The 26601-nt window shown below is 44.7% G+C and overlaps 1 protein-coding gene across 1 annotated transcript in view; it reads left to right on the top strand.

The window, feature by feature from the left end:
• Positions 1-26601, top strand: part of LOC131192043 (zinc finger protein 287-like) — a 54622-nt gene that overhangs the window by 13575 nt on the left and 14446 nt on the right. The window contains exon 6 of the mRNA XM_058170817.1: positions 7940-9062. Coding sequence (XP_058026800.1) covers positions 7940-9062 — 1123 coding nt within the window. The remainder of the gene's footprint in view (positions 1-7939; positions 9063-26601) is intronic.

The following is a 26601-nucleotide window of genomic DNA, read 5'->3' as shown; positions in this document are numbered from 1 at the left end:
GGAACTATGACGGTATCTTTAATTCTGACTGAAGTTGGCTAAGCCACCGGGAAAGCCGCAGGATGAATTGGCGCCCTTCCCCAAACTACAGCAATGGCTGAGCATCGCAGCGGATTCTTTTGGATGCTGCGGATTTTTCAAAATTGTGTCGGAGCAACCGACGGAAACCATGTACAAATTAAAGCCTCACCTCGTTCTGGCAGCGAATATTTTAAGTACAAATTCCATAGTGCTGAAGGCCATGTGTGATGATGCCCGGTACAAATTCACTATGGTTGATGTGGGTGTGTATGGATAAAGGAGCGATGGGGACGTTTTTCAGGAGAGGCACCTTGACAGAGGCCTGCTCAAAGGCAAACTGGACTTCCCACCGCCTGGTGATCTTCCTGGGACAAAATTAAAATACCACACATCGTCGTGGGTGTGACAGCCTTTCCCTCTGCATGTGAACCTCGTGAAGCCATTCCAAGGTGGGTTGATTAAATTGCACTTTCGCTACGCAGGTAGTTCTTTTTTTTTGTTCAAAAAGTTTTTATTAGTCAAAAAAGGTTTATACAAATACATATCAGGTATGGTAAATTTTCATTTTTCTTATCTAAAATAAGAATTTTACTCAAATTTTTTAACACATACAACAGCCATAAGGCAAGCAGGTGACACGAAGTAGCAAAGTTTGCAAATTTTAAATACGTAATAAAGAAGAGTCAAGAATAAACAGAATATCGTACAAAAGAGAATAAGGAAAACCAACACAATCCCAAATATCTTTATCACTTCCTAGTTTTGGATCTCAGAACTCTGGGTTCAGCCTGACCTAACTCCAGGGCCGCAACAGCGCAGCCGCTTCAGCCCCATGATCTATAACCTCCCCTTCTTCAATTCCTGGGTCATCTGATTCCAGGAAGGCTTTGTGTTCCTCCACATAGGCCGTAGCCTCCGCAATTGTACTGATTTTTTTCGTAATGCCCTCCCGGAAAATCATCAATCCTCTGGCATCAGCCATCTGAAGCCCACTCCTTCTGGTACAATTTGCTTGACAAAAATAATATTTCTTTCTTTTTCACGCACCTGTCTGGGAATCTGCCTCAGAATGGCTATCTCCTGCCCCTGTAAATCAGTGCCCCACTCCTATGTTTTCTAAGAATTTCATCTCTCGCCTCTTCTCACAAATTTGACATGAACCTCTCTGGGAACTGCATGCGTGCGTGCATATTGCGAATTAACTCTATAAACTCGATCCACATCCCAATTCATGAAATCAACACTTCTCCCAAGAAATTCTCCCAACAATTTAGTCACAACATCTCTCAAGTCTTCTTGGTCCACTTCTTCCAAATTTTGAAACCTAAGGAAATAAGACATTTTATCCATCTGTAGTCCAAGCACAGCATTGCCTGTCGTCTCCTCTCTTTTCTGCACTGCCCGCATTTCACCCTCCAGACCTTCCACTTTCTGCTTGTTTTCTGCTGAGACTTGTTGAGTATCCTTTAAATCCTTTTGGATAGTCACAATTTCTTCAACGCAGGTAGTTCTTGACTTATGACCACTTGTTTAGTGACTATTCAAAGTTACAACCGCACTGGAACGAGTGACTTAACGACCATTTTTCACACCACCGTTGCAGCCTCCCTATGGTCACACGATCAAAATTCAGATGCTTGGCAACTGGTTCATATTTATGACGGTCGCTCATGTGATCACATTTTGAGACCTTCTGACAAGCAAAATCCATGGTGAACCCAGATTCACTTAACCATGGTACTAACTTAAAAACTGCAGCAATTCACTTAACTACAATGGCAAAAAAGGTCGTAAAATGGGGCAAAACTCACTTCACAACAGTTTTGCTTAGCCACAGAAATGTTGCGCTCAATTGTGGTCGTAAGTCCAGGATTAACTGTATGTAGCTTTATGTTCAAGCCAACATTTATTTATTTTTTGGAATGCTGATACTGAAATTGAGGACTATCAATGCTGAAGCAAACCCTTCATCTAATACGTTGAGTAATAATATTGTGCATTTTTTTTCTCTTCTGTAGATTCCAGTCTCAAGAGGCGGGCTCACTTGTATAACGGCTGTCACTCAAGAGCAAGTTGGATTATAGAGAGTTCCTGTGGAATTCTGGCTACAAGATGGCGGATTTTTTGTTTTTGTTTACATTTATATCCCGCCCTTCTCCAAAGACTCAGGGCGGCTTACAGTGTGTAAGGCAATAGTCTAATTCTATTTGTATATTTACAAAGTCAACTTATTGCCCCCCCCAACAATCTGGGTCCTCATTTTACCTACCTTATAAAGGATGGAAGGCTGAGTCAACCTTGGACCTGGTGGGACTAGAACCTGCAGTAATTGCAGGCAGCTGTGTTTTAATAACAGGCTTCTTACAGCCTGAGCCACACCGCGGATTCTTGGGTGGCTCATGGATTTTCATCCAAATAAAGCCAATGATGTGTTTACAATGATTTCATCAGTGCCGATGCCACCAACACACCAACAGCAAGATACGCACCGGCCAACTTTGTAGACACTGGTTCAGTATCTGGTGGGATACAGGAAGGAGAATGGAGGAAGCAGGTGGACTTGTCATTCCTGACATCTGTCGAACACCAGAACATCCGGTGCGGCTGCAGGAATCTGCAAGGATCTGATGCAATTTTTCCAGGCTCTGGAAAAATGGGAACGTACCCCAGGAGGATGCAGTGTTGCGGTGTGGCCAACTAAAGTAAAGTATAAATTTAGCAGAGAATTGACACTGCCTAAACTCTGCACCCAGATAACTTAAATGTCATTGTTAATAAATTTTCTAACAGAAGCACCCTGGTCAGTGTTTTGTCCTGACGATGTGACCCAGGCCCAAGTAAGTAGTAATAAACTTAGTTGGTGGAAAAACAAACTTTATTCGAACAGCTAGGAATTACTTCATTTCCAGTGTCATTCAACTCAAAGTAAAACAAATGCCTCCCAACACAAATTCCTCAGTTATCTCACAAACCTTAGTCCAATTAGGCAAACTGCCAAAGGCCCTTCCTGGCAAATGTCCAGAAGCCACAAAAACAAAGATGTATACAAAGCAGAAGACTCAGCTACAACGTTGTTTTCCGGCAAAGCTGAAACGCCGGTGCTGGTCTGTTATTAAGCCTTATGGGAGCAGCCAATCATCTCTTGGCCCTACTCCCGAGCTGTCCTCTCTGCTTGAGCTGCTCTTGCCTTCTGGCAGATCTTCTCATGCATGCATTAGGAACAGGCTCCTCCTGTTCCTCTGCCTCACTGCCCTCAGTCTCTGGAGGCTTTGGAGTCCGCACCTCACTTCCCGATGGCCCTGGCCCCACCTCAGCCTCATCACTGTCTGACTCCATTGCCAGCTCCATAGGCTGCTGACAGACAACAACATCTGAATATAAACCAAGCTTTGCTCAATTTTTTTTCTACAATGTAAAGGTCCTAGAGATTTTTTTTTTAACAGAACAAAACCACAAGTCAGAAATTTACTATAGACCAGGGGTGTCAAACCTGCGTCGTCACGGTGGCATTATTTATTTTATTTATTTTATTTATTTATTTTTCGTATTTTTATACCGCCCTATCTCCCTAGGGACTCAGGGCGGTTTACAGGCAGATAAAAAATACATATAAATACAAAATAAAACATCAATTAAAAAACTTATTCCAAATAGCCGAATAATTAAAAATAACAGTATACATAATAAAACCCATTAAAACCAGTTTAAATTTAAAATCTAAAATCTAGTCCAGTCCTGCGCAGATGAATAGATGAGTTTTTTTTTTTTTTATTGAAAGAGTTTTAAAAACAAAACATTTTCCCCTCCTCCCAAAAAAAAAACAAAACATCCCCTCCTCCCCACCCCGGCTTCCCGGGTCAATCACAAGGTAAAGTCCAATCCAAATAACCACATCCAAAGCTTTTCGTCTCCCAACCCCCTCCCCATTACATAAAATAACTTTCTAATTATTCAAAGGCAATCTGATATTTCTTAATCTGATATCTGTTTTGTAGATAATCAATCCATTTTTTCCATTCAATTAAATATCTTTCCTGCGTATTGTCTTTTAAAAACGCTGAGATTTTAGCCATCTCAGCCAAGTTAATAACTTTCAATATCCATTCTTCTATTGTAGGTATCTCTTCTTTCTTCCAGTATTGTCCAATCAACAGTCTTGCTGCTGTTATTAAGTTCAAAATCTGATTTTGAATAGATGAGTTTTAAGCTCGCGGCGAAAGGTTCGGAGGTCCGGAAGTTGACGAAGTCCTGGGGGAAGCTCCTTCCAAAGGGTGGGAGCCCCCACAGAGAAGGCCCTTCCCCTGGGTGTCGCCAGACGGCACTGCCTAGCCGACGGCACCCTGAGGAGTCCCTCTGAGAGCGCACGGGTCGGTGAGAGGTATTCGGTAGCAGCAGACGGTCCCGTAAATAGCCCGGCCCTATGCCATGGAGCGCTTTGAAGATCATTACCAAAACCTTGAAGCGCACCCGGAAGGCCACAGGTAGCCAGTGCAGTCTGCGCAGGAGGGGTGTCACATGGGAGCCACGAGGGGCTCCCTCTATCACCCGCGCAGCCGCTTTCTGAACCACCTGGAGCCTCCGGGTGCTCCTCAAGGGGAGCCCCATGTAGAGAGCATTGCAGTAATCCAGACGAGACCCGATATGTGACATATCGGGACTTTTTCCCCCTTGAGACTATACCGGGTAGGGATGTGGCCAGCGTGTGATGCATCCGGCAGGCCGTGAGTTTGACAGCCCTGCTATAAACCAAGAGGTAAATTAAGTAACAGCTGTAACAACAAGTAATGCTAATTAAAACTAACAAAATTCTAATCTACATTCCTTTTCATAGTAAAAAAACTTTTTCAAATACCTTATCAGAAGTAGATAGAATAATTTATTTTGGCCTTTTTGGTACTATTGTAGTGTACTATAGATCAGGGGTCTCCAACCTTGGCAACTTTAAGACCTGTGGACTTCAACTCTCAGAATCCCTCAGCCAGCAAAGCTGGCTGAGGAATTCTGGGAGTTGAAGTCCACAGGTCTTAAAGTTGCCAAGGTTGGAGACCCCTGCTATAGATAGAATAGAATAACTTTATTGGGCAAGTGTGATTAGATACACAGGGAATTCGTTTCCAGTGCATAAACTATCAGTGTACATGCAAAACAATAAAGTAACCATAATAATAATAAAGTAATAATAATTATGATATTGATACCAACAAGAGGAGAAGGTGGAACAGATGAGAAGGATAAAAATAATACAGCCATACCACATGGATAAATCTTTTTAGGCATAAGACAGTGTTGTGGGAAGTAGGTGTTTAGCAGAGTGATGGCACGAAGGAAAAAACTGACTTTGTGTCCAGTTGTTTTGGCATGCAATGCCCTATAATGGTATCCCGAGGGGAGGAGTTGAAACAGTTTATGTCCAGGATGTGAGGGGGTCTGTATATACTTTCTCAGTCCTCCTTCGTGCCTGTGCAATATATAGGCCCTCAGTGGAAAGTAGGTTAGTTGTGATTGGTTTTTCTGCAATCCTAACTATCCATTGAAGTATTTACCTGTCCTGTTTGGTTGCTGTACCAAACCAGACAGTTGTAGAAGTACAATGTACAGAACCTTTCGCCGCGAGCTTAAAACCTATTTATTCATCTGCGCTGGACTGGGTTAGTGTTTTAAGTTTATGGGTTTTAATGGGTTTTAGTTTTAAATTTTAATTGTGGCCAATTTTAATAAGTTTTTTAACTGTATTTTAATTTGTATTTATAGTATTGTATTTTTACTTGGCTGTGAACCGCCCTGAGTCCTTCGGGAGAAGGGCAGTATACAAATTTAAATAATAAATAAAAATAAATAAATAAATAAATAAATGTATAAAAAGGTGTGTACAAAGCAGAATAATTTTAAACCGTCAGAACAATATGTATAAAATGTAATACAAAAATGTTAATATATATATTTGAAGATGTATAATTAATGTAAGATCGGACCTGCCTGGCTACCATTTCAGAATGATGGGAAAGAAGGTAGTAGAAGAGAGAAGGAGGTGGGAAAGGGAAGAGGAAGAAGAGGAAAGGAAGGAAGAGGGATAGAAGAGGGAGAAGAAAGGAGTAGGGAGGAAGGAGGAGAGGATGTAGATAGGAGGATGGTCGTGGAAAGTAGAAGGTAGAGAAGGGAAGAGAGTTAAAGGAAGGGGGTGGTGACCAGGCAGGTCCGATTAATTGTATATGATGGTACCCGAAATATGTTATTGGATATGAATGTTAAAATAAAACTTTTTTATTAAAAAAATGTTAATATAAAATGGATTTTCCAGCAGTAAAAATGAAACAGTTTTGAATGGTCTGAACTATTGGGAGTGTGCATCAGCAAGCACAGTGAAGAGTTGGGATTTTGTTGCTTCTGCGCTTTCTGGTGGAAGTTGCCGCAAAGAGATTGCAACAACCAATGCTAACGTGGCACATTCGTCATTACAACAGTTGTTAGTGTGGCTCAATGGTGACATCTTTGCAGCTTGAAGCTGCTCCTGGCCTGGCGCAGAGTGACGATAGTGTCCAGAACCTCATACCTTCCTATCTCTTTCCTCTTCTTTCCTGACTGAGGGACTGGTGCCTTTATGGATCATACAGTGGCTACCCTCATCATCGTCATCCTCACTGCTGCATGGTGGGAAGACACCTGAATCCCGGGATGTGAAGTGTGGTGTGGTGTGGATGAGATGTCCTTTGTATCCAAGGTCGAATCCCAAGAATTTTGCTCTGCAGGACTTGGAGTAACATCCTTAGGCTATAATGATATTGTTTGTGCAAAGGATTATCCAAGCGGACAGACATATGTTTACAGACATAACTCCTTTAAACATAATATAATCCCTTGGTAAACATAATATAATGCCTTGGTAAGACCGCACTTGGAATACTGCATCCAGTTTCGGTTGCTACGATGTAAAAAAGATGTGGAGACTCTAGAAAGAGTGCAGAGAAGAACAGTAAAGATGATTAGGGGATTGGAGGCTAAAACATATGAAGAACGGTTACTGGAATTGGGTCTGTCTGGTTTAATGAAAAGAAGGACTAGGGGTGACATGATACAGATGTTCCACTATCTAAGGAGTTGCCGTAAAGAAGAGGGGGTCTACCTATTCTCCAAAGTACCCGAAGGCAGGACAAGAAGCAATTGGATTGAAACTAATCAAGGAGAGAAGCAACCCAGAACTAAGGAGAAATTTCACACCAATATAAACAGCATAAAAATGTGAATAAAGTTTATTTGGTCTCTTCCTCCAAAGTTCTTCTAATTTCCCTCCATGATTAGGCTGTTATACCCCACTTTTTATAGTACAGATGTTTATATCTCCTCTAGAAGCCCAATTTTGTTGTTTGAATCTGCCTTGCCTTCCTCCCACTTCCCAACAGAAACTCGGGTCAAACAATCAGCTTGGAGGGCACACATTTTTACATAACACCTAATGCCTAATTAAGACTTTGGAAGTGTGTGTATGTTGGCCCATCTGTAATGCAGCCAGTCTTTCAGGAGTGTATAACTTAGATCAGTGTTTCTCAACCTTGGCAACTTTAAGGTGTGTGGACTTCAACTTCCAGAATTCCCCAGCCAACACATGCTGGCTGGGGAATTCTGGGAATTGAATCCACACACCTTAAAGTGGTCAAGGTTGAGAAACGTTCGTTTATCAATCAATAAAATTAGATCGATAAAATAGAATTGCACTATTTCTTCAGTTCTGTTAACTTGACTGGGTCTGCCTCAGAAGGCCGAGATGTTCTTTCAGCTAACATTGGGGCTCACTGGTAAGGAGGAATTTTAATAGAATCATTGCGCCAAAAAAGATACTCATTGGAAGGCATTCAGAAGGAGATTAGGAACACCTTGGAAGCAAGTAATCTCATCCTTAACATTTCTTTCTCTTCCTCTGTAGAGAATAGCCTGGGAACCGAGATCAAAGTGGAGAATTCTGAGAATCGAGGAGAGGAACCGGAGTCAACATGCAAGAGAGATCAAGAGTTTAGTTCTGGGAATCTGCCAATAAAAGTAGAAATGGAAGAAGAAGGTCACAAGTCAGGAGAGCAGCGGCAGAAGCACGTCCATACTTCGCTTCAACAGGAATTTACTCCTGCTCTTATTGAAAAGGCCACTATGTCCAAACAAAATAATGTGCCCTTATTCTCCAAATATGATAGAAGGTACCCCTCTCAAGTGGAACTGAATCTAATACCTTCTACGGAGAAATTAGAGCAACGTCCACAAAGAGTGGAGGACAGCTACCAGCATACTTCAACGATGAGTCAAGAGGAGAAACACATCCTAAACGAACAAAGAGTTGAAATCTCTGATAATGGAACAGGGAATAATTTGAACGACCTGGGGGAAACTCGTAATAATTCTCCCGAACATGAGAAAACCTTGACTAACCCAAACTCATTAAACAGATTTCCGGTGTGTAATCCCGAAGAGGAATGGTACGAATGTTCTCACTGCGGGAAGGGCTTCAATAAAGTCAAATACTGGAAGCAGCACCAGAAAATTCACACTGGGGAGAAGCCATACAAATGTCTACAGTGCGGAAAGTGCTTCAACCAGTCGGGAAATCTGAAGACCCACCAAAGGATTCACACCGGCGAGAGACCCTACAAATGTTCCCAGTGTGGGAAATGCTTCAGTCACACCAACTGTTTGAAGATGCACCAGAGGATTCACACTGGAGAGACTTACAAATGTACTCAGTGTGGGAAATGTTTCAGAGAGACAGGAATCTTAAAGAGGCATCTGAGGACTCACACTGGAGAGAGGCCATACACGTGTTCCCAGTGTGGAAAATCTTTCAGCCTGGCGGGAATCCTGAAGAGACATCAAAGAACCCACACGGGTGAAAGACCCTACAAATGTTCTCAGTGCGGGAAGGGCTTCAATCGGTTGGGAACGCTGAAGAAACACCAGCGAATTCACACAGGCGAGAAGCCGTACAAATGTTCTCACTGCCAGAAATGCTTCAACGAGAGAGGAAATTTGAAGAGGCATCAGAGAATCCATGCCAGAGAGAACCTTAATATCATTCAAGAATTCATACTCGAAAATGACCGTATAAACATTATCAAAGTGGGAAGAGCTTCTACAGGGCAAGAAGTTTGAAGAACGCGCAGTTGTGGCATCACGTTTTGTCAGAGCTCTCTGCTCTGACATGTCCGTCTCGGGTGGCCCTGCACGGTATAGCTCATAGCTTCACTGAGCTACGCAAGCCCCTTCGCCACGACAAGGCAGAAGCATTTCATGCCGTCCGTCAAAACCTCTAAAATCTATGCTGTGAGAAAGGATGCATGCGGTGGTGTGGGTTTTGCCATCTTGTATTTCATTTCTCCTATGTTCACACTGAGTCATATTCGTGTCTGTTCTCTTGTTGACAAAAACTCCGATGACTTCTTGCTATTCCTTATTATTTATTCACTGGGATGCTTTTGAAGGCCAAAGGGAATATTAAGCTAACAAATAAGAAGTAATTTGCAGCAAGCAACATGGCCTCTCGTAACAACATGTAGCAGACTCTTAATCAGACTTTACAAAGCTTTTGTCTCCCTACAATCCCATATAGCAGTGGGCCCCAAAGTTTTGGGCATCAGGAACTGATTCCGTGGAGAGAGATTTTTCCACAGATCGGAGGGGGCGTGGTTTTGCATGCTGCCTGGATCCCGTGGGTGGGGTTTCACTTGTTTGCGTGGCCCGGTTGCTGGCATGCTGGGACCCAGCGCCAGTCCACAGACCGGAGATAAGGACCCCTGCTGAATAGGACTTGCCATCTTCAACCTGTCCAGCTTTGCAGACTGGCGGCGGGGGGAGAGGGATGTTGTGTCCTCCCTCGCCTCCGTCTGAGTGATGGCTTAATTAGCCGGCACTATCAGCTCTGGCAGCAGAATAGCCCGCGTCTGCCAAGAGCCTCCGTTATCTTCCATGATGCTGGTGAGTCACCCAGAAACAAACTTCAGCTCTTAATCAGTGGATTTGCCTGTTACAAAGAGAGACAGCAGCTCTCGCTGCCTTTTATATCCTGTGGGGTGTGGCTCCATGACTCAGCACTTCCTAGGCCTGCCCCACTCTTGCTTCTGTTGTTCCCTCCTCTCCTGCCTACGAAACCTAGGATCCAACCAAGCCTGATTGCTATCAGCTGGGTCTGCAGGCGTCGCCTGGGAGGGGAAAGAGTCAGGGGAAGGAGGCCTTGTTATCTCTTTCACCTGGCCTGCTTCTGGCTCCTGGAGCTGAGCCAGGGAAGCCGGTGCTCCCGAGGTAAGTCCTGACGGCCCTTCCCCCTCACTTTCCAAGTCACTTTCTGGCAGGGGGCCCGACTCGGGGGGGCGCAGACACAACAAGGGAATAGTTCCACGTGAGCAATGGATGAGTGTGCGCATACAGCATACAGGCGGACATGCACACCTGCTGTTCTTACGCTTAACTCACCCGCTGTGTGCGCCAGTGGATCTGCGCATGTGCACTCGTCCACCGTTTCCACAGCCCGGTTCTGAATGGTGTACATCCCTGTAGTGGCCTAGACCAAAGTAGTCACCACAGGTTGGTCCGCGAGAAAATTTTGGTGGTCCGCAGAAAAATCATTTGCATTTTTTATATTGCACTAAATACTATTTATCTTTTTTTTTAAAAAATCATATTAGTGGTCTGCGGGATTTAAAATTATGAATTTAGTGGTTCCTGAGGTCCGAAAGGTTGGTGACCTCTGACCTAGACAACCTATGGCACAAAAAAAAATACAGGTAGTCCTCGACTTACAACAGTTCATTTAGTGACCGTTCAGAGTCAAAACAGTCCTGAAAAAAGTGACTTATTACTGTTTTTCACAGTTGCGACCATTATAGCATCCTCTATGAGGTCACGTAATCAAAATTTAGATGCCTGGTGACTGATTCACACTTATGACCATTGCAGCGTCCTGGGGTCACGTGATTCCCCTTTTGCGATGTTCTGAAAAGCAAAATCAATGTGGAAGCTGTGTTCCTAACTTTTAAGAACGGCAGCAATTCACAACTGTGGCAGGAGAGGTCATAAAACGGGGCAAAACTCACTTAACAAATGTCTTGCTTGACAACAGAAATTTGGGGCTCAGTTGTGGTCGTAAGCCAAGGACTGCCTATATGTTTTTCTAGAATTGTTGAATGGGAGCATAAGGTCCATAGAGAGACGGTGTTGGTTTAATAATTTCATTGTCGCGACTGAATACAGTTAGTCCTCAAGTTATAACCAAAAGCCTGGCAGTTACAGTTGTTAAGTCACGATGGTCGTACAGCAAAAGCTGAATTTACAACCTGTTTTGCGGACGTCAATAAGCAAACCCATTGTTTGTTATTTTTGCCACACGTGGAAGTAAATGCCAGTTTCCAGCAAACCATTATTAATTGCAATTCACCTGATCACAGGGGCATGGCAAACTGGCAAACGCCGAGCATTTGCAAGGCACACAAGTGTGGTCATGTGAGCCCAGGGCGCCAGACATGGGGATTTCAAACCTGCTGGTGAATAGCTTTTTGGGGAGTCCATCATAACTTTGACTGGAAAAGACTACCTGTAATTCTTTAAAATGATCTAAACCAGGGATCTCCAACCTTGGCAACTTTAAGACTTGTGGACTTCACCTCCCAGAATTCCTCAGCCAGCTTTGCTGGCTGAGGGATTCTGGGTGTTGAAGTCCACAAGTCTTAAAGTTGCCAAGGTTGGAGACCCCTAATCTATACAGCTGCAGGAACCTCCAGCTGGGATAAATGATGCTTTTTATGTGCTACTTGGTGACTGGCCAGGTAAAAATCAAATGTAATTTCTGCTCACTGGTTGCAGAATTCAATTTTTGCATGGTGCACAAGTGAATCAAGACAGGACATGAGCACTATGTGTTCCTGCTAGAACATGTTCTCTTTTGTGTATCTATTGTGTCTGGAACTTTTGGAATGAAGGTGACCATGTTCCCTGTACCCGTTGACTCTGGAGTCTAGAATTGATCCTAATTAGGATTGCTGACTAAATTTTCCCTATTGAAGTGTCCAAACGTTTGTCTTAGTGGACAACCAGTTAAATATGAGCTAACAAAGTGCGGGGGCAGCCAAAAAAGCCAACACAAGTTGCATTAACAGAGGGATACAATCAAGATCAAGTGAGGTACTAATACCACTCTATAAAACCACTCTAGTAAGACCACACCTGGAGTACTGCATCCAGTTTTGGTCACCACACTATAAAAAGATGTTGAGATGAGAAAGAGTGTAGAGAAGAGAAACCAAGATGATTAGGGGACTGGAGGCTAAAACATATGATGAACGGTTGCAGGAACTGGGCATGGCTAGTCTAGTGAAGAGAAGGACCAGGGGAGACACGATAACAGTCTTCCAAGGGGGTCAAGTTATTTTCCAAAGCACCTGAAGGCCAGACAAGGAATAATGGATGGAAACTGAACAAGGAGAGAGCCAACCTAGAAATAAGGAGAAATTTTCTGACAGAACAATCAACCAATGGAACAGCTTTGCCTTCGGAAGTTGTGGGAGCTTTATCACCAGAGGCTTTTAAGAAGACTGCCATTTGTAGGGTCTCCTGCTAGGGCAGGGGACTAGATGACCTAAAAGATTCCTTCCAACTCTGTTAATCTGTTAAACCTCTGCCCATATTCCCTGAGAGCCCTTATATCTCTAATGCAGTGTTTCTTATTAAGATATGTGGACTCCAACTCCCAGAATTCCCCAGTCAGCTGGGAGCTGAAGTCCACATATTTTAAAAATGGCCAACCTCAAGAATACAGAAGTTCTACCTGGATTATCATAATACTTAAAATGCTACCTTGTGCTGAGTAAGAGATCGCTTTGTAAATATTGTCATTTTTAGGTGTTCTTGATCTTTATCAAAGTAGTTGCAGCTGCTCTCCTCTTGGCAAGATGTTTTGTGAGTGCATGGTGTGGAAGATTTAAATCAAATGACAGAATTGCTACGCAGGGGAAGAGATTTATTTACAAGACAATAAATGCATTTATTTACACTGAGCAAATTCAGTGTAAATTTTTATTATATAACAACAACTTCGGCTTTGTTAAATTGGTAGTATCCCCTCAATTTTTTGTTGAAGTGTCAGCTATTGGGCTGTTTTTATTGCTGAGTTCACAGAGCATATTGGGGCGTGGGGGGAGGAACTATAGCAAGTTTACGACCTGTGGACTTCAGCTCCCAGAATTCCTGAGCCAGATGGCTGATGAGCATGGCTAGCTTAGGAATTCTGGGAGTTGAAGTCCACAGGTCATAAAGTTGCCATAGTTGTCCACCCCTCAGCCAAGTCAACCAAACACCCAGTGATTAACTATATTTGCACAGCATTTTAAAATGGATTACTATAAAATGTTGGTTGATTTTTTGATGTAGTTTAGGGGAGACATGATAGCCACAGAGAGGAGGGAGGGTCAAGTTATTTTCCCAGGCACCCGAAAGCCAGACAAGGAATAATGGATGGAAACTGACCAAGGAGAGATTCAACTGGGATAGCTTAGGCAATAGAGAAGCCTGTTATTAGAACACAGAGCCTGCAATTACTGCGGGTTCGAGCCCGGCCCAAGGTTGACTCAGCCTTCCACGCTTTATAAGGTAGGTAAAATGAGGACCCAGATTGTTGGGGGGGCAATAAGTTGACTTTGTAAAAAAATATACAAATAGAATGAGACTATTGCCTTATACATTGTAAGCCGCCCTGAGTCTTCGGAGAAGGGCGGGGTATAAATGTAAACAAAAAAACAAAACAAAAAAACAACAACCTAGAAATAAGGAGAAATTTTCTGACAATGAGAACAATCAACCAATGGAACAGTTTTGCCTTCAGAAGTTGTGGGAGCTTCATCACTGGAGACTTTCAAGAAGAGATGGACTGTTATTTGTCAGAAATATGTAAGGTCTCCTTGGGAGCGGGGTTGGACTAGATGACCTACAAGATCCCTTTCCAACTCTGTTAATCTGTCTGTCTGTCTAATTTATGATTGTCCTGTGGTCAAACCCAGGAAATTGACAACCAAGTGGAGCATCCTGGGTAAATTAAATTTGGAGTTATTTTTGTCCCTTTTACCGATCCTTCCTTCCATTACAAACATCTGCAAGACAAGATCTACTTGACTAATTGCTGTCTGTCCAAACATTTTCACCTCCTATTTTATGTAGGATTCCCCATCTGTTTCTAACATACAAGTGCTTTTTTGTTTCCTGGCCAAGCGTGCCATCAGCCCACTAGAAATGGATCTAGGGAAATCAGAAGAAACATCTGAGTTGACCAAGAGAGGGATGCTATTTTAATTGTCTTCGGGTCACATCCCAGCCAGCAGTTCTTTGAAGGTGCATCAGGTTGTGTGTGACAGGCAATTTCACCAGGTCCTCACACTGCTTCACACGAATGATGGGCTGTCTGCTAAAATAAAGCCAGGTCATGATACACACTTGAAAGTAAATCAGGAAGACTGTAATTGTGCAGTCTGTCTGGCAAGAACAAAAAATGCTTATTTACAGGAAATATGCATGTGTAAATCTTGTAACAATTCTGGATAGTTAGAAAGCTGACAACTTGCAGATCTCAGCTAACAATTAGGAATAGTGATGGCCTGCAACCAATAAAAAGTGTATTAGATAACTCCTGGGGCATTCATTAGCCAAGGCTTAGGAATAGGGACAGCTAGAGACCAATAGAACAAATTGTAGAATTATTACTAAAATGTTTATTAGATGATATTTATTATCTCGCCTTGTCCCGCCTTCTCTTTTAGTGAAAACGTATAAAGCTTTCTTAATCTTTTGTTCTTGGTTAGACTAGACTAGACTAGAATAGACTTTTTTATTGGCCAAGTGTGATTGGACACTCAAGGAATTTGTCTTGGTGCATACACTCTCAGTGTACATAAAAGAAAAAATATCTTCATCAAGGTACAACACTTACAACACTTAATGATAGAACAATCAATAAGTGGAACAACTTGCCTGCAGAAGTTGTGAATGCTCCAACACTGGAAATTTTTAAGAAAATGTTGGATAACCATTTGTCTGAAATGGTGTAGAGTTTCCTGCCTGGGCAGTGGGTTGGACTAGAAGACCTCCAAGGTCCCTTCCAACTCTGTTATTATGTTATAGTCATAGGGTACAAATTTAACACTTAATGATCATTATAGGCTACAAATAAGCAATCAGGAAACAATATCAATATAAATCGTAAGGATACAAGCAACAAAGTTTCAGTCATACAGTCATAAGTGGGAGGAGATGGGTGAAGATTAATAGTAGTGCAGATTTAGTAAATAGTTTGATAGTGTTGAGGGAATTATTTGTTTAGCTGAGTGATGGCGTTTGGGAAAAAACTGTTCTTGTGTCTAGTTATACTGGCGTGCAGTGCTCTATAGCGTCATTTTGAGGATAGGAGTTGAAACAGTTTATGTCCAGGATGTGAGGGGTCTGTAAATATTTTCACAGTCCTCTTTTTGACTCGTGCAGTATACAGGTCCTCAATGGAAGGCAGGTTGATAGCCATTGTTTTTTCTGCAGTTCTAATGATCCTCTGAAGTCTGTGTCTGTCTTGTTGGGTTGCAGAACCAAACCAGACAGTTATAGAGATGCCGATGACAGACTCAATAATTTCTCTGTAGAACTGGATCAGCAGCTCCTTGGGCAGTTTGAGCTTTGGCATTTTGGCCAGGAGCCCTTTTCCTTGGAGTACTCCAATAAAAAGCAATCAGAAAACCTGCACCTCGTGTCTGGCGTCCATCCTTGGCTTCGGCACCAGGCTCAGACCCGAACTGGGGGAAAAAACACCACCTCAGAAAACGATGGTTCTTCTTCTCCCTTTCTGAATATCACTCAGGATCAGAAGCCTAAAACAGGAGTCTCCAACCTTGGTCCCTTTAAGACTTGTGGACTTCAACTCCCAGAGTCCCTCAGCCAGCAAAGCTGGCTGAGGAACTCTGGGAGTTGAAGTCCACAAGTCTTAAAGGGACCAAGGTTGGAGACCCCTGGTCTAAAAGGTCTCCCCTTGAGCAGCGGGGCAAAAAATGTAACACTGCAAAAGGAGAAAGCAAAACCCATATAGTAAGGTTGAACCAGGGGGGTGGACTAGAAGACCTCTAAGGTCCCCTCCAGCTCTATTCTGGGCTGACTTTTCATTTGGGGAAGCCATGCACCTTCACGCCCTTTAGCTCAGGGGTCTCCAATCTTGGCAACTTTAAGCCTGGAGGACTTCAACTCCCAGAATACCCCAGCTAGGAAAGCTGGCTGGGGAATTCTGGGAGTTGAAGTCCACCAGGCTTAAAGTTGCCAAGGTTGGGGACCCCTGGTTTAGTTCATCCCCCTCCCCCAGCCCCCAATGCCAGGTAAAAGCCAACTCGGACGGTGCGGCATCCGAAAAGCGAGGCGAAGCCCACCCAGCAAGGCGCTTCGGCCCTCATTTAGTTGGCTTCAGGGTGTCTGGAAGGCAAAGTCCGAGAGGGGGCGCCCGCGGGCGCTCTTCCGCCGATTGAGCGGCGGAGCGTCCAGAGAAGGAAGGCGGAGCGGAGGGGGTGGGAGGGGGTGCAAAGGGAGCGAAGCGGCCGCCTGGGAGGAGAAGGTCCGGGGAGGTGGGGGGTGGGGTGGTCTCGCCTGTCCGTCCCACGGAGGCGACGCGAAGACGCTCGTCTGCTTTGCGGTAAGCGGGGCTCCTCCGACCTCTGCGGCTGCAGCAGGGCCGCCTTCCCTCTTGCGATTTTGCATGGGGAGTGGGGGGGGGGAGGAAGTAGCCGCGGGTGCAGCGTTGCACGGGGAGGCCTCCCCCTCCCCTCTCCGTTTTGGGGAGCCCCCATTCGCCCCGTCTCTCGAAGCAAAGGGTGGTGGTGGTCCGGGCTACGTGCATCGCATTGCATTCCTTGCATTGCATTCCTAGCGTTTGCATTGCATTCCTTGCATCATTTTCAGTGGAGCTTGGAAGTCTCGGCGCGGGGGAGCTTATGGGGACCTCTACCCTTCTCGCTATCCCGGGCTGGTCCATCGTTGCGGGGCTTTTGCCGGTGACACCCCCCCACCCCGGCTGGAAGCAAAGCCTTCTCCCCTCCTTGACTTTTCGGGGAGAGAAGGGAATGGGAATGGGAATAGAATTAAATTTTTTTTGGCCAAGTAGAATAGAATAGAATAGAATATTTTTATTTATAGACCGCCCTTCTCCCGAAGGACTCAGGGCGGTGTACAGCCAAGGATAAAATACAGAAAGAAAACAACAATACAAAACTAAAAACAACCCTTAAAAAACCTATTTAATATGGCTACTTATAGATAAAATATTACCCACTAAAATTTACAAAAAATTTAAAACCCATAAAATCAATTTGATAATAAAAATTTAAGCGAGTCCAGCAAGACGAAATAAGTAGGTTTTAAGTTCGCGGCGGAAGGTCCTAAGGTCAGGTATTTGTCGGAGTCCAGGGGGAAGTTCTTTCCATAGGGTAGGAGCCCCCACAGAGAAGGCCCTCCCCCTGGGGGCCGCCAGCCGACATTGCTTGGCTGACGGCACCCTGAGGAGCCCCTCTCTGTGAGAGCGCACCGGTTGTTGGGAGGTTGTTGGGAGATAGACGTTGGCAGTGTGATTGGATACACAAGGAATGTGTCTTTGGTGCATATGCTCTCATTATACATAAAAGAAAAGAATCATAAAGTACAACACTTAATGATAGCCATAGGGTACAAATAAGCAATCAGGAAACAATATCAATAGTAAGGATACAAGCAAGAAAGTTACAGTCATACAGTCATAAGTGGGAGGAGATGGGTGATGGGAACGATGAGAAGATGGGTGATGGGAACGATGAGAAGATGGGTGATGGGAACGATGAGTAGTGCAGATTCAGTCAATAGTTGGTGGTGTTGAGGGAATTATTTGTTTAGCAGAGTGATGGCGTTCATAAAAACTGTTCTTGTGTCTAGTTGTTCTGATGTGCAGTCCTCTATAGCAGGGGTCACCAACCTTTCGGACTTCAGGGACCATTAAATTCATAATTTTAAATCACATGGACCACTGTAGGAAGTTAAAACCCACCCCTCTCCTAGAAAATGTAAGATTTTAGGAAATATTAAAAGGGCAGAATATTTCCCCTAAAAGGGAGGCAGAAACTCAGCCCCCCCATCTTTTAATGGGCCATTAAGGCCTGGGCCAGTCTATTCTACATAACAAAGATTTACCTCCTTCAGGCAGAGCCAATTAATTGCCCTTCATTGCATCACCCAGCAAGATTCAACCAAATGTAACACACACATAACTTAAAAAGCTAGCTATGACCTATGACAGCAACCTATCAGGATAATCCTCCGGTGCCCCAGGAAGTTCAAAGCCATAGAGGGTATAAAACCCAGGGACTCTCAGCATTTCTTCTCTTTTTGCCCAGGATCTCAAGCTATGTGATCCTGTTCATCAATAAACCTTCTTTCTAAGCAACTTCCACGAATCCAGTGTCTTTTTCTCCACTTGGAACTGAACCCAGATGGACATTTCTTCCCACCACTAATAGAACTTTTTAAAAAAAAGATAAATGGTATTTAGTGCAATTTAAAAAATGCAAATAATTTTTCAGTGGACCACCAAAATTTTCTCGCAGCCCACCAGTGGTCCATGGGCCACTGGTTGGTGACCACTGCTCTATAGCATCGTTTTGAGGGTAGGACTTGAAGCATTTTATGTCCAGGATGTGAGGGATCTGTAAATGTTTTCACAGCCCTCTTTTTGATTCCTACGGTATACAGGTCCTCAGTGGAAGGCAAGTTGGTAGCCATTGTTTTTGCTGCAGTTCTAATTATTCTCTGAAGTCTGTGTCTGTCTTGTTGGGTTGCAGAATGACAGACTCAGTAATTCCTCTGTAGAACTGGATCAGCAGCTCCTTGGGCAGTTTGAGCTTACTGAGTTGGTGCAGAAAGAACCTTCTTTGTTGTGCTTTTTTTGATGACGTTTTTGATGTTAGCTGTCCATTTTAGATCTAGAGAAGGGTACCCTTCCCCGGAGTGGGGCATAAAACGAAAAAGTTAATGCATTAACCGCATCAGCAATGATTTTGGTGGTTCCTGTCATGGAGCAGGGCGATGATCAAGTCTAAAAGGGATGAAGGGTTTTATCTTTCCTACTTGGATGGTAGGAAAAAATCCATTTTTATTCAGATGGGAAATGCGAGGAAAGGCTGCAGCTCTTCCTCTGGAGAGGGGCGGGATTAGATTTATTGGATTTAATTTTGATCCCTCTCCCTTTTCCTAGTTCCATATTTTAGTTTTAAATTGGGATTCTTTTGTGTTTTTAATCCCAAATGATGGGTTTGGGGAATTCTCAGGGTCAGTTTTTTGCTGCAGCCTGCAAACCCAATAGATTTGATTGATTGATTGATTTAAATGTATTAGCAGCCCAAATCCACTGGACCTCTTTGTCATACAAAACAAGAGAAAACATTAAAAACAGCTAAAATATTCAACCGAACAGGCCAGACTAAAATAATCTAACAACAAAATCAACAAAATAATAAAATTTAAAATTTTATTATTTTAAACAAATAATAAATTAATGAAGGAAAATATAAATGTCCCGGGAGAATGTTGCAGTATCCAATCTGGATACTCTTCTGAGCTTTTGGACTTGTGCTGAGGCCTGTCCTCAGGGAACTTCTCTCTAATGGAATGTCTGCTTTGGGCTGGTGGTAAATCTTCTGTCTGACAAGGGGCTGGTTTCCCAGGCTTCAATCATTTCTCTGGCTATCTTTGTACCTGCTCGGCCAACAATCTTAATAACTGAACAATTGAATGTATGTCCTTATTCATTGCATTGTGAGGCTACCAATGAGTTTGGATCTCCTTGTCTGCTCGCTTGTGTTCTCCTCCCCATCTGTCCTACATAGTCACAGAGGGAATCCATGCAGGGGATCTGGTAGATTACATTAGAAATATCTCCCTCCTCCAAGTGATATTAGCAATGTGTTGTGGTCTGTCAGCAGCCTACGGAGCTGGCAACTGAGTCGGAGAGTGATGAGGCTGAGGTGAGGCCAGGGCCATCAGGAAGGTGAGTTGCGGACTCCAGAGTTTCCAGAGACTGATAGTAGTGAGGCAGAGGAACAGGAGGAACCTGTTCCTAATGCACGCATGAGAAGAGCTGCCAGAATGCAAGAGCAGCTCAAGCAAAGAGGACCACTCGGGAGTAGGGCCAAGAGATGATTGGCCCCTCCCATGAGGCTTAATAACAGACCAGCACCGGTGTTTCAGCTTGCCGGAAAACAACATTATAGCTGCGTCCTCTGCTTTGTGAAACTTTGTTTTTGTGACTTCTGGACATTTATCAGGAAGGGCCTTTGGCAGTTTGCCTAATTGGACTCAGGTTTGTGATAACTGAAGAATTTGTGTTTGGGAGGCATTTGTTTTACTTTGAGTCGAAGGGATGCTGGGAATGAAGTAATTCCCAGCTGTTCGAATAAAGTTTATTTTATCACGGACTGAGTTTGTTGCTACCTACTAGGGTCTCGGTCACAACACAATGCATGATTTGTCCTCATATGGTAACCTTTGGTCCTGGTGACCGACCCAGATTGGATCCTGAAATAAACTAACCCCAGACTTAGGTTTTTTTAAAGCTTTCCAGAAACCCAGGAGAGAGGATGCTGTTAGAGAGAATGAATAAAATCCAGAGATGAATCAAACAGATAAACAAAAGCCGGAAAATCATTTCTGATTGAATGTATATCTTACAGTGTTTTCTATACCCTTTCTGCCTCAAGAATTCTTTTAGATCAGGGCTCTCCAACCTTGTCAACTTTAAGACTTGTGGACTTCAACTCCCAGAGTCCCTCAGCCAGCTTTGCTGGCTGAGGGACTCTGGGAGTTGAAGTCCACAAGTCTTAAAAGTTGACAAGGTTGGAGACCCCTGCCTTAGATTATTTCAGTGGATATTCTATCCACAGCTGATTTACAGGTGTGAGGTTAGCTTCTTGGAGAAATCTGGTTTGATATTTTTTTTAACCAAGGAAAGAGGGCTTTGTAAAAGTAGCTTTCGACATATGACCGTAATGGAACCTGCTCAACAGAGTCCTAAACTGTGGCAGTCATAAAATGGGTCACTCGCATAACCAACCTGATTTTATGATCTTTTTTGCAGTGCTTATTAAGCGAGCCTGGCAGTTGGTCATTAAGCAAACACCATAGTCATTAAGTGACTTTGGTATAGGTCAGTGATGGCTAACCTTTTTGCTGTTGTATGCCAAAAGAGGGGGGAACACGGGGAGAGCGTGCCCACACCCAGAATTCAATGTGCCCCACCCCCCGCGCATGCGCACGTGACCCCTCCATGCTCCCCCTGCTTTTGGCATGTGATGGCACAGTGGGTCCGGTAGGCCCGTTTTTCACCCTCCCCAGGCTCTAGAGGCTTTCTTGGAGCCTGGGGAGGGCAAAACGGCCTTCTCTACCACCGCCACCTGGAGGCCGGAAACAGCCTATTTCCCGACTTCTGGTGGGCCCGGAAGGCCCAAAAATGAACTGGCCAGCGCACAAATGCGTGCCGGAGCTGCGCTAGGGCAACATTCCCATGCCCACCAATATGGCTCCACGTGCCACAGGTTCGCCATCATGGATATGGGTGCAGTTTTCAGCAAAACTGTCTTAAAACACAAGTCACATGACTACAGGACATGGCCAATATCGATAAATGGAGCTGTGTTGCTAAGTTTGTTCGTGTGAATGTGCCAAGCGGGTGATGATTGTCAGAATTTTGAATCTCGGTTGTAAGTAGCTTCGAACAGTCACTAAATGAGGGGTCAAGGACTACCAGTAGAGGAAATACAACCTGCTTTTTTAAAACACTTTTTTCTAAGGTTAATAGGGTCTCTAAAATGCGACAGAGTGTTAAATTGATAACCAAATGATCCACTTTGAATATGCTCTGCCTTTAGATTTGAGAGGGCTGACAGCAGATAACTCGGTAATGGAGAAACAAGTCTTAAATCCAGAAGAAGGACTGGAAGCAGCTGGAAAACTTCCCTCCGCAATCCAGCCTCAGTTTACGTCTGAAGAAACAGGATGGGGCGCAGTTGAGAAGAACAAGAGGGCCCCATTCTTTGGGATGGAGGAACGCTGGGAATCGCAGTGGCAGCAGTTCCTCAAGACGCTGCAGCCGGTTCATCCAGGAGAAGGCAAATCCAAGATGTCGGAGGCTTCTCCCTGGGAAGACCCCAAGGTCTTCCTGGCCTCCTTCGAGCAGGTGGCCCAAGCCTGCCGGTGGCCCAGAGAAGAGTGGGTGGCTTGTCTCCTGCCAGCCTTGAGCGGAGAAGCCGAAGAGGCTTTTCAGAAGCTTGAAATCAGGGAACGGGACAACTATGGGAAGGTGAAAGCCGCCATCTTGAAAGGGGAAGCCACGAAAATGGAGGCCCAGCGTCAACGCTTCAGGCAGTTCTGCTGCCAGGAGGTGGAAGACCCTCGAAGAGTTCAAAGGCAACTTCAGGAGCTTTGCTGCCAATGGCTGAAGCCGCAGAGACGCTCCAAAGAGCAGATCCTGGAGCTGCTGATCCTGGAGCAATTTCTGGCCAGCCTGCCTCCGAAGCTCCAGAGCTGGGTTCAAGTGAGAAGACCTGAAACGTGTTCCCAGGCGGTGGTCCTGGTAGAGGACTTCCTGAGGAACCAACAAGACGCCAAATCAGGCTCGTATCAGGTATGTTTGACATTATACAGGTAGTCCTCTACCCTAATAGAGCCCAAAATCTCTGATGCTAGAGTGAGACGGTTGTTACGCAAGTTTTAATATCCTTGTTAAGTGAATCACTGCAGTTAAGTTCGTAACATGGTTTTAAGTGAATCTGGATTCCCCACTGACTTTGCTTATCAGAAGGTCGCAAAAGTGAGCACATGACTCAAGGACACGGTAACGGTCATAAATATCAATCAATTGCCAAGCATCCAAATTTTGATCACGTCAGCCTGGGGATGCTGTAAGAGTCGTAAGTGTGAAAAATGGTCATAAGTCACTTTTTTCAGTATCCTAACTTTGAATGTTAACTAAATGAAATTTAAGGACTACCTATATTTATTTATTTATTTATTTTATTCAATTTTTATACCGCCCTTCTCCCGAAGGACTCAGGACGGTGTACAGCCAAGTAAAAATCACAGTATCAATATTAAAAGAAATTAAAACAAACATATTATAAAGTGGCCAAAATTAAAACGAATTAAAATATTAAAATATAAATAACCCAATAAAATTTTAACCCAATAAAATTTCAGGCCAGTCCCGCTTGAATAAATAAGTGTGTTTTCAGCTCACGGCGAAAGGTCCGAAGATCAGGCACTTGACGTAAACCAGGGGGAAGCTTATTCCAGAGCGTGGGAGCTCCTACAGAGAAGGCCCTGCCCATGGGGGCCGCCAGCCGACATTGTTTGGCGGACGGCACCCTGAGAAGGCCCTCTCTGTGTGAGCGTACGGGTCGGTGGGAGGCAAACGGTAACAGCAGGCGGTCCCGTAAGTACCGGGTCCTAAGCCATGGAGCGCTTTAAAGGTGGTGACCAAAATCTTAAAGCGCACCGGAAGACCACAGGAAGCCAGTGCAGACTGCACAGGAGTGAGTGTTACATGAGTTTTAATATCCTTGTTAAGTGAATCACTGCAGTTAAGTTCGTAACATGGTTTTAAGTGAATCTGGATTCCCCACTGACTTTGCTTATCAGAAGGTCGCAAAAGTGAGCACATGACTCAAGGACACGGTAACGGTCATAAATATCAATCAATTGCCAAGCATCCAAATTTTGATCACGTCAGCCTGGGGATGCTGTAAGAGTCGTAAGTGTGAAAAATGGTCATAAGTCACTTTTTTCAGTATCCTAACTTTGAATGTTAACTAAATGAAATTTAAGGACTACCTATATTTATTTATTTATTTATTTTATTCAATTTTTATACCGCCCTTCTCCCGAAGGACTCAGGACGGTGTACAGCCAAGTAAAAATCACAGTATCAATATTAAAAGAAATTAAAACAAACATATTATAAAGTGGCCAAAATTAAAACGAATTAAAATATTAAAATATAAATAACCCAATAAAATTTTAACCCAATAAAATTTCAGGCCAGTCCCGCTTGAATAAATAAGTGTGTTTTCAGCTCACGGCGAAAGGTCCGAAGATCAGGCACTTGACGTAAACCAGGGGGAAGCTTATTCCAGAGCGTGGGAGCTCCTACAGAGAAGGCCCTGCCCATGGGGGCCGCCAGCCGACATTGTTTGGCGGACGGCACCCTGAGAAGGCCCTCTCTGTGTGAGCGTACGGGTCGGTGGGAGGCAAACGGTAACAGCAGGCGGTCCCGTAAGTACCCGGGTCCTAAGCCATGGAGCGCTTTAAAGGTGGTGACCAAAATCTTAAAGCGCACCCGGAAGACCACAGGAAGCCAGTGCAGACTGCACAGGAGTGGTGTTACATGGGAGCAACGAGTTGCTCCCACTATTACCCGCGCAGCTGCATTCTGGACTAACTGCAGCCTCCGGGTGCACTTCAAGGGCAGCCCCATGTAGAGAGCATTGCAATAATCCAGGCGGGAAGTTACGAGGGCATGAGTGACCGTGACAGGCAGTCAGTTATCATTGTTGTGCCTCGCCCGCCCCCCTCTCCGCAGCCGGACCCCTCCCTTCTCCTGCTATCTCAGCCAGAGACTGATAGTGCAGACGAAGGGCCTGGCATGCCCACAGCCCTGGCACCATGCCTGGACAGACTGAGCAAATAAACCTCCCCCCCACAGCGTGTGAGCATGATGAGCATGAAGCCAGTCACGAGCTAGAATTGCCGGCAGCTGGGCAGGCAGACGAAGGGTGAAGAGATCTCCGCTTCCGGAGAATGGAGAGGTGACGTCAGCAAAAGGAAGGGAGGGGCAGCCTGGATAAGTGCTGAGTCATGGAGCGACACCCCATGGCCTATATAAAGGATCTGCTTTTTGGCATTCCTTGAGTCAGGCAACGTCTAATCTGGTTGCTGAAGTCACACCTTGGATTCCTGCCTGCCCTGAGAACTCTGACAGGACTTTGGCAAAGCTGCAGAGGCTTCGTGGCCACGCTTGATACAGACTTCCCAGACCCGGCCGGCAGAGGAGGAGTGGGACAGCACAATCATATCATTGTCTGGGTAGAGGAACAAGTTGTAATTCCTTGTCTAATATTCAAGTCCATAAAATGGAATAATTGGGTCAAACATTTTACAAACCCCCGGAATAGAGGGACACGAGTCAAGTCCTTGACCTACAACCATTCATTTAGTGACAGTTCAAAGTTACAACGGCACTGAAAAAAGTGACTTCTGACCCTGTTTCACAGTTACAATGTTGCAGCATTCCCCATATCTGCACAATCAAAATTTGGACGCTTGGCAACTGGCATGTATTTATGACAGATGCAGTATCCCAGGCAGGCGTAAAATGCTCGTAGCGATTGTGGCCGGTAGTTTGGTGATACAGTAGCAATGGCGGAGCAAAGCTCTGCCCACCCGCCTGGGGTGTCATTACTTCCTGGTTTTAACCAGGAAGTAACGTGTTTTTACCTTCTGCGAATGCGCAGAAGCTTTTGCGCATGTGCAGGTCTGTGTGTGCATGTGTCGTGTCCCACTCCTCCTCTGATGGCCGGGTCGGGGAAGTTCGTATCAAGCGAGGCTGCGAAGCCTCTGCAGCTTTGCCAAAGTTCTGTCAGAGTTCTCAGGACAGGCAGGAGACCAGGATGTGACTTCAGCAATCCAAGTTAGACTTTGCCTGACTCAAAGAATGCCAGAAAGCAGATCCTTTATATAGGCCATGGGGTGTGGCTCCATGACTCAGCATTTATCCAGGCCTGCCCCTCCCTTCCTTTTGCTGACGTCGCCTCTCCATTCTCCGGAAGCGTGGATCTATCCATTGCATCGTTTCGTCCCCAGCTGCCGGTAATCCCAGCTCATGGCTGGCTTCAGGCGCACATGCTATCGGAGGGAGGTTTGTTTGCTCAGTTTGTCTGGGCATGGTGCCAGGGCTGGGGGCTGGAGGCATGCCAGGACATCCTTCTACACTATCAGTCTCTGGCTGAGATAGCAGGAGATGAGAGGGGCCTTGCTGCGGCCGGGGGGGGGGGGCGAGCGAGGCACAACAGCATGTGACGCGCACGAGTAGCGCATGCACTCCTGAACTGGTAAGGAAAGTAAGTAGATTTCACCCCCTGATCCCAGGGTCATGTGATCACTGTCTATAAACCTTCCCAGCTGGCTTCCAAGAAGCCAAGTCGACGGAGGTCATTCGCTTAATGACCAAATGTTTTGCTTAACACAGGGGTGTCCAAACTTGGCAACTTTAAGACTTTGTGGACGTCAACTCCCAGAATTCGCTGGCTGAGGAATTCTGGGAGTTGAAGTCCACAAAGTCTTAAAGTTGCCAAGTTTGGAACTTAACAGTTGCAGTGATTCACTTAACAACTGTGGCAAGAAAGATCGTAAAAGGGAGCAAAGCTCACTTAACTCTCCTGCTTAGCAACAGAAATTTGGAGCTCATTTGTGGTCATAAATGGTGGTGCAGTAGTTAGAAATACAGTGCCGCAGGCTACTTCTGCTGAC

Source organism: Ahaetulla prasina, chromosome 2 (genome assembly GCF_028640845.1).
Source record: "Ahaetulla prasina isolate Xishuangbanna chromosome 2, ASM2864084v1, whole genome shotgun sequence".
Lineage (NCBI taxonomy): Eukaryota > Metazoa > Chordata > Lepidosauria > Squamata > Colubridae > Ahaetulla > Ahaetulla prasina.
Note: the sequence above shows the minus strand (reverse complement) of the source record. Positions and strands in the feature narration are given on the sequence as shown.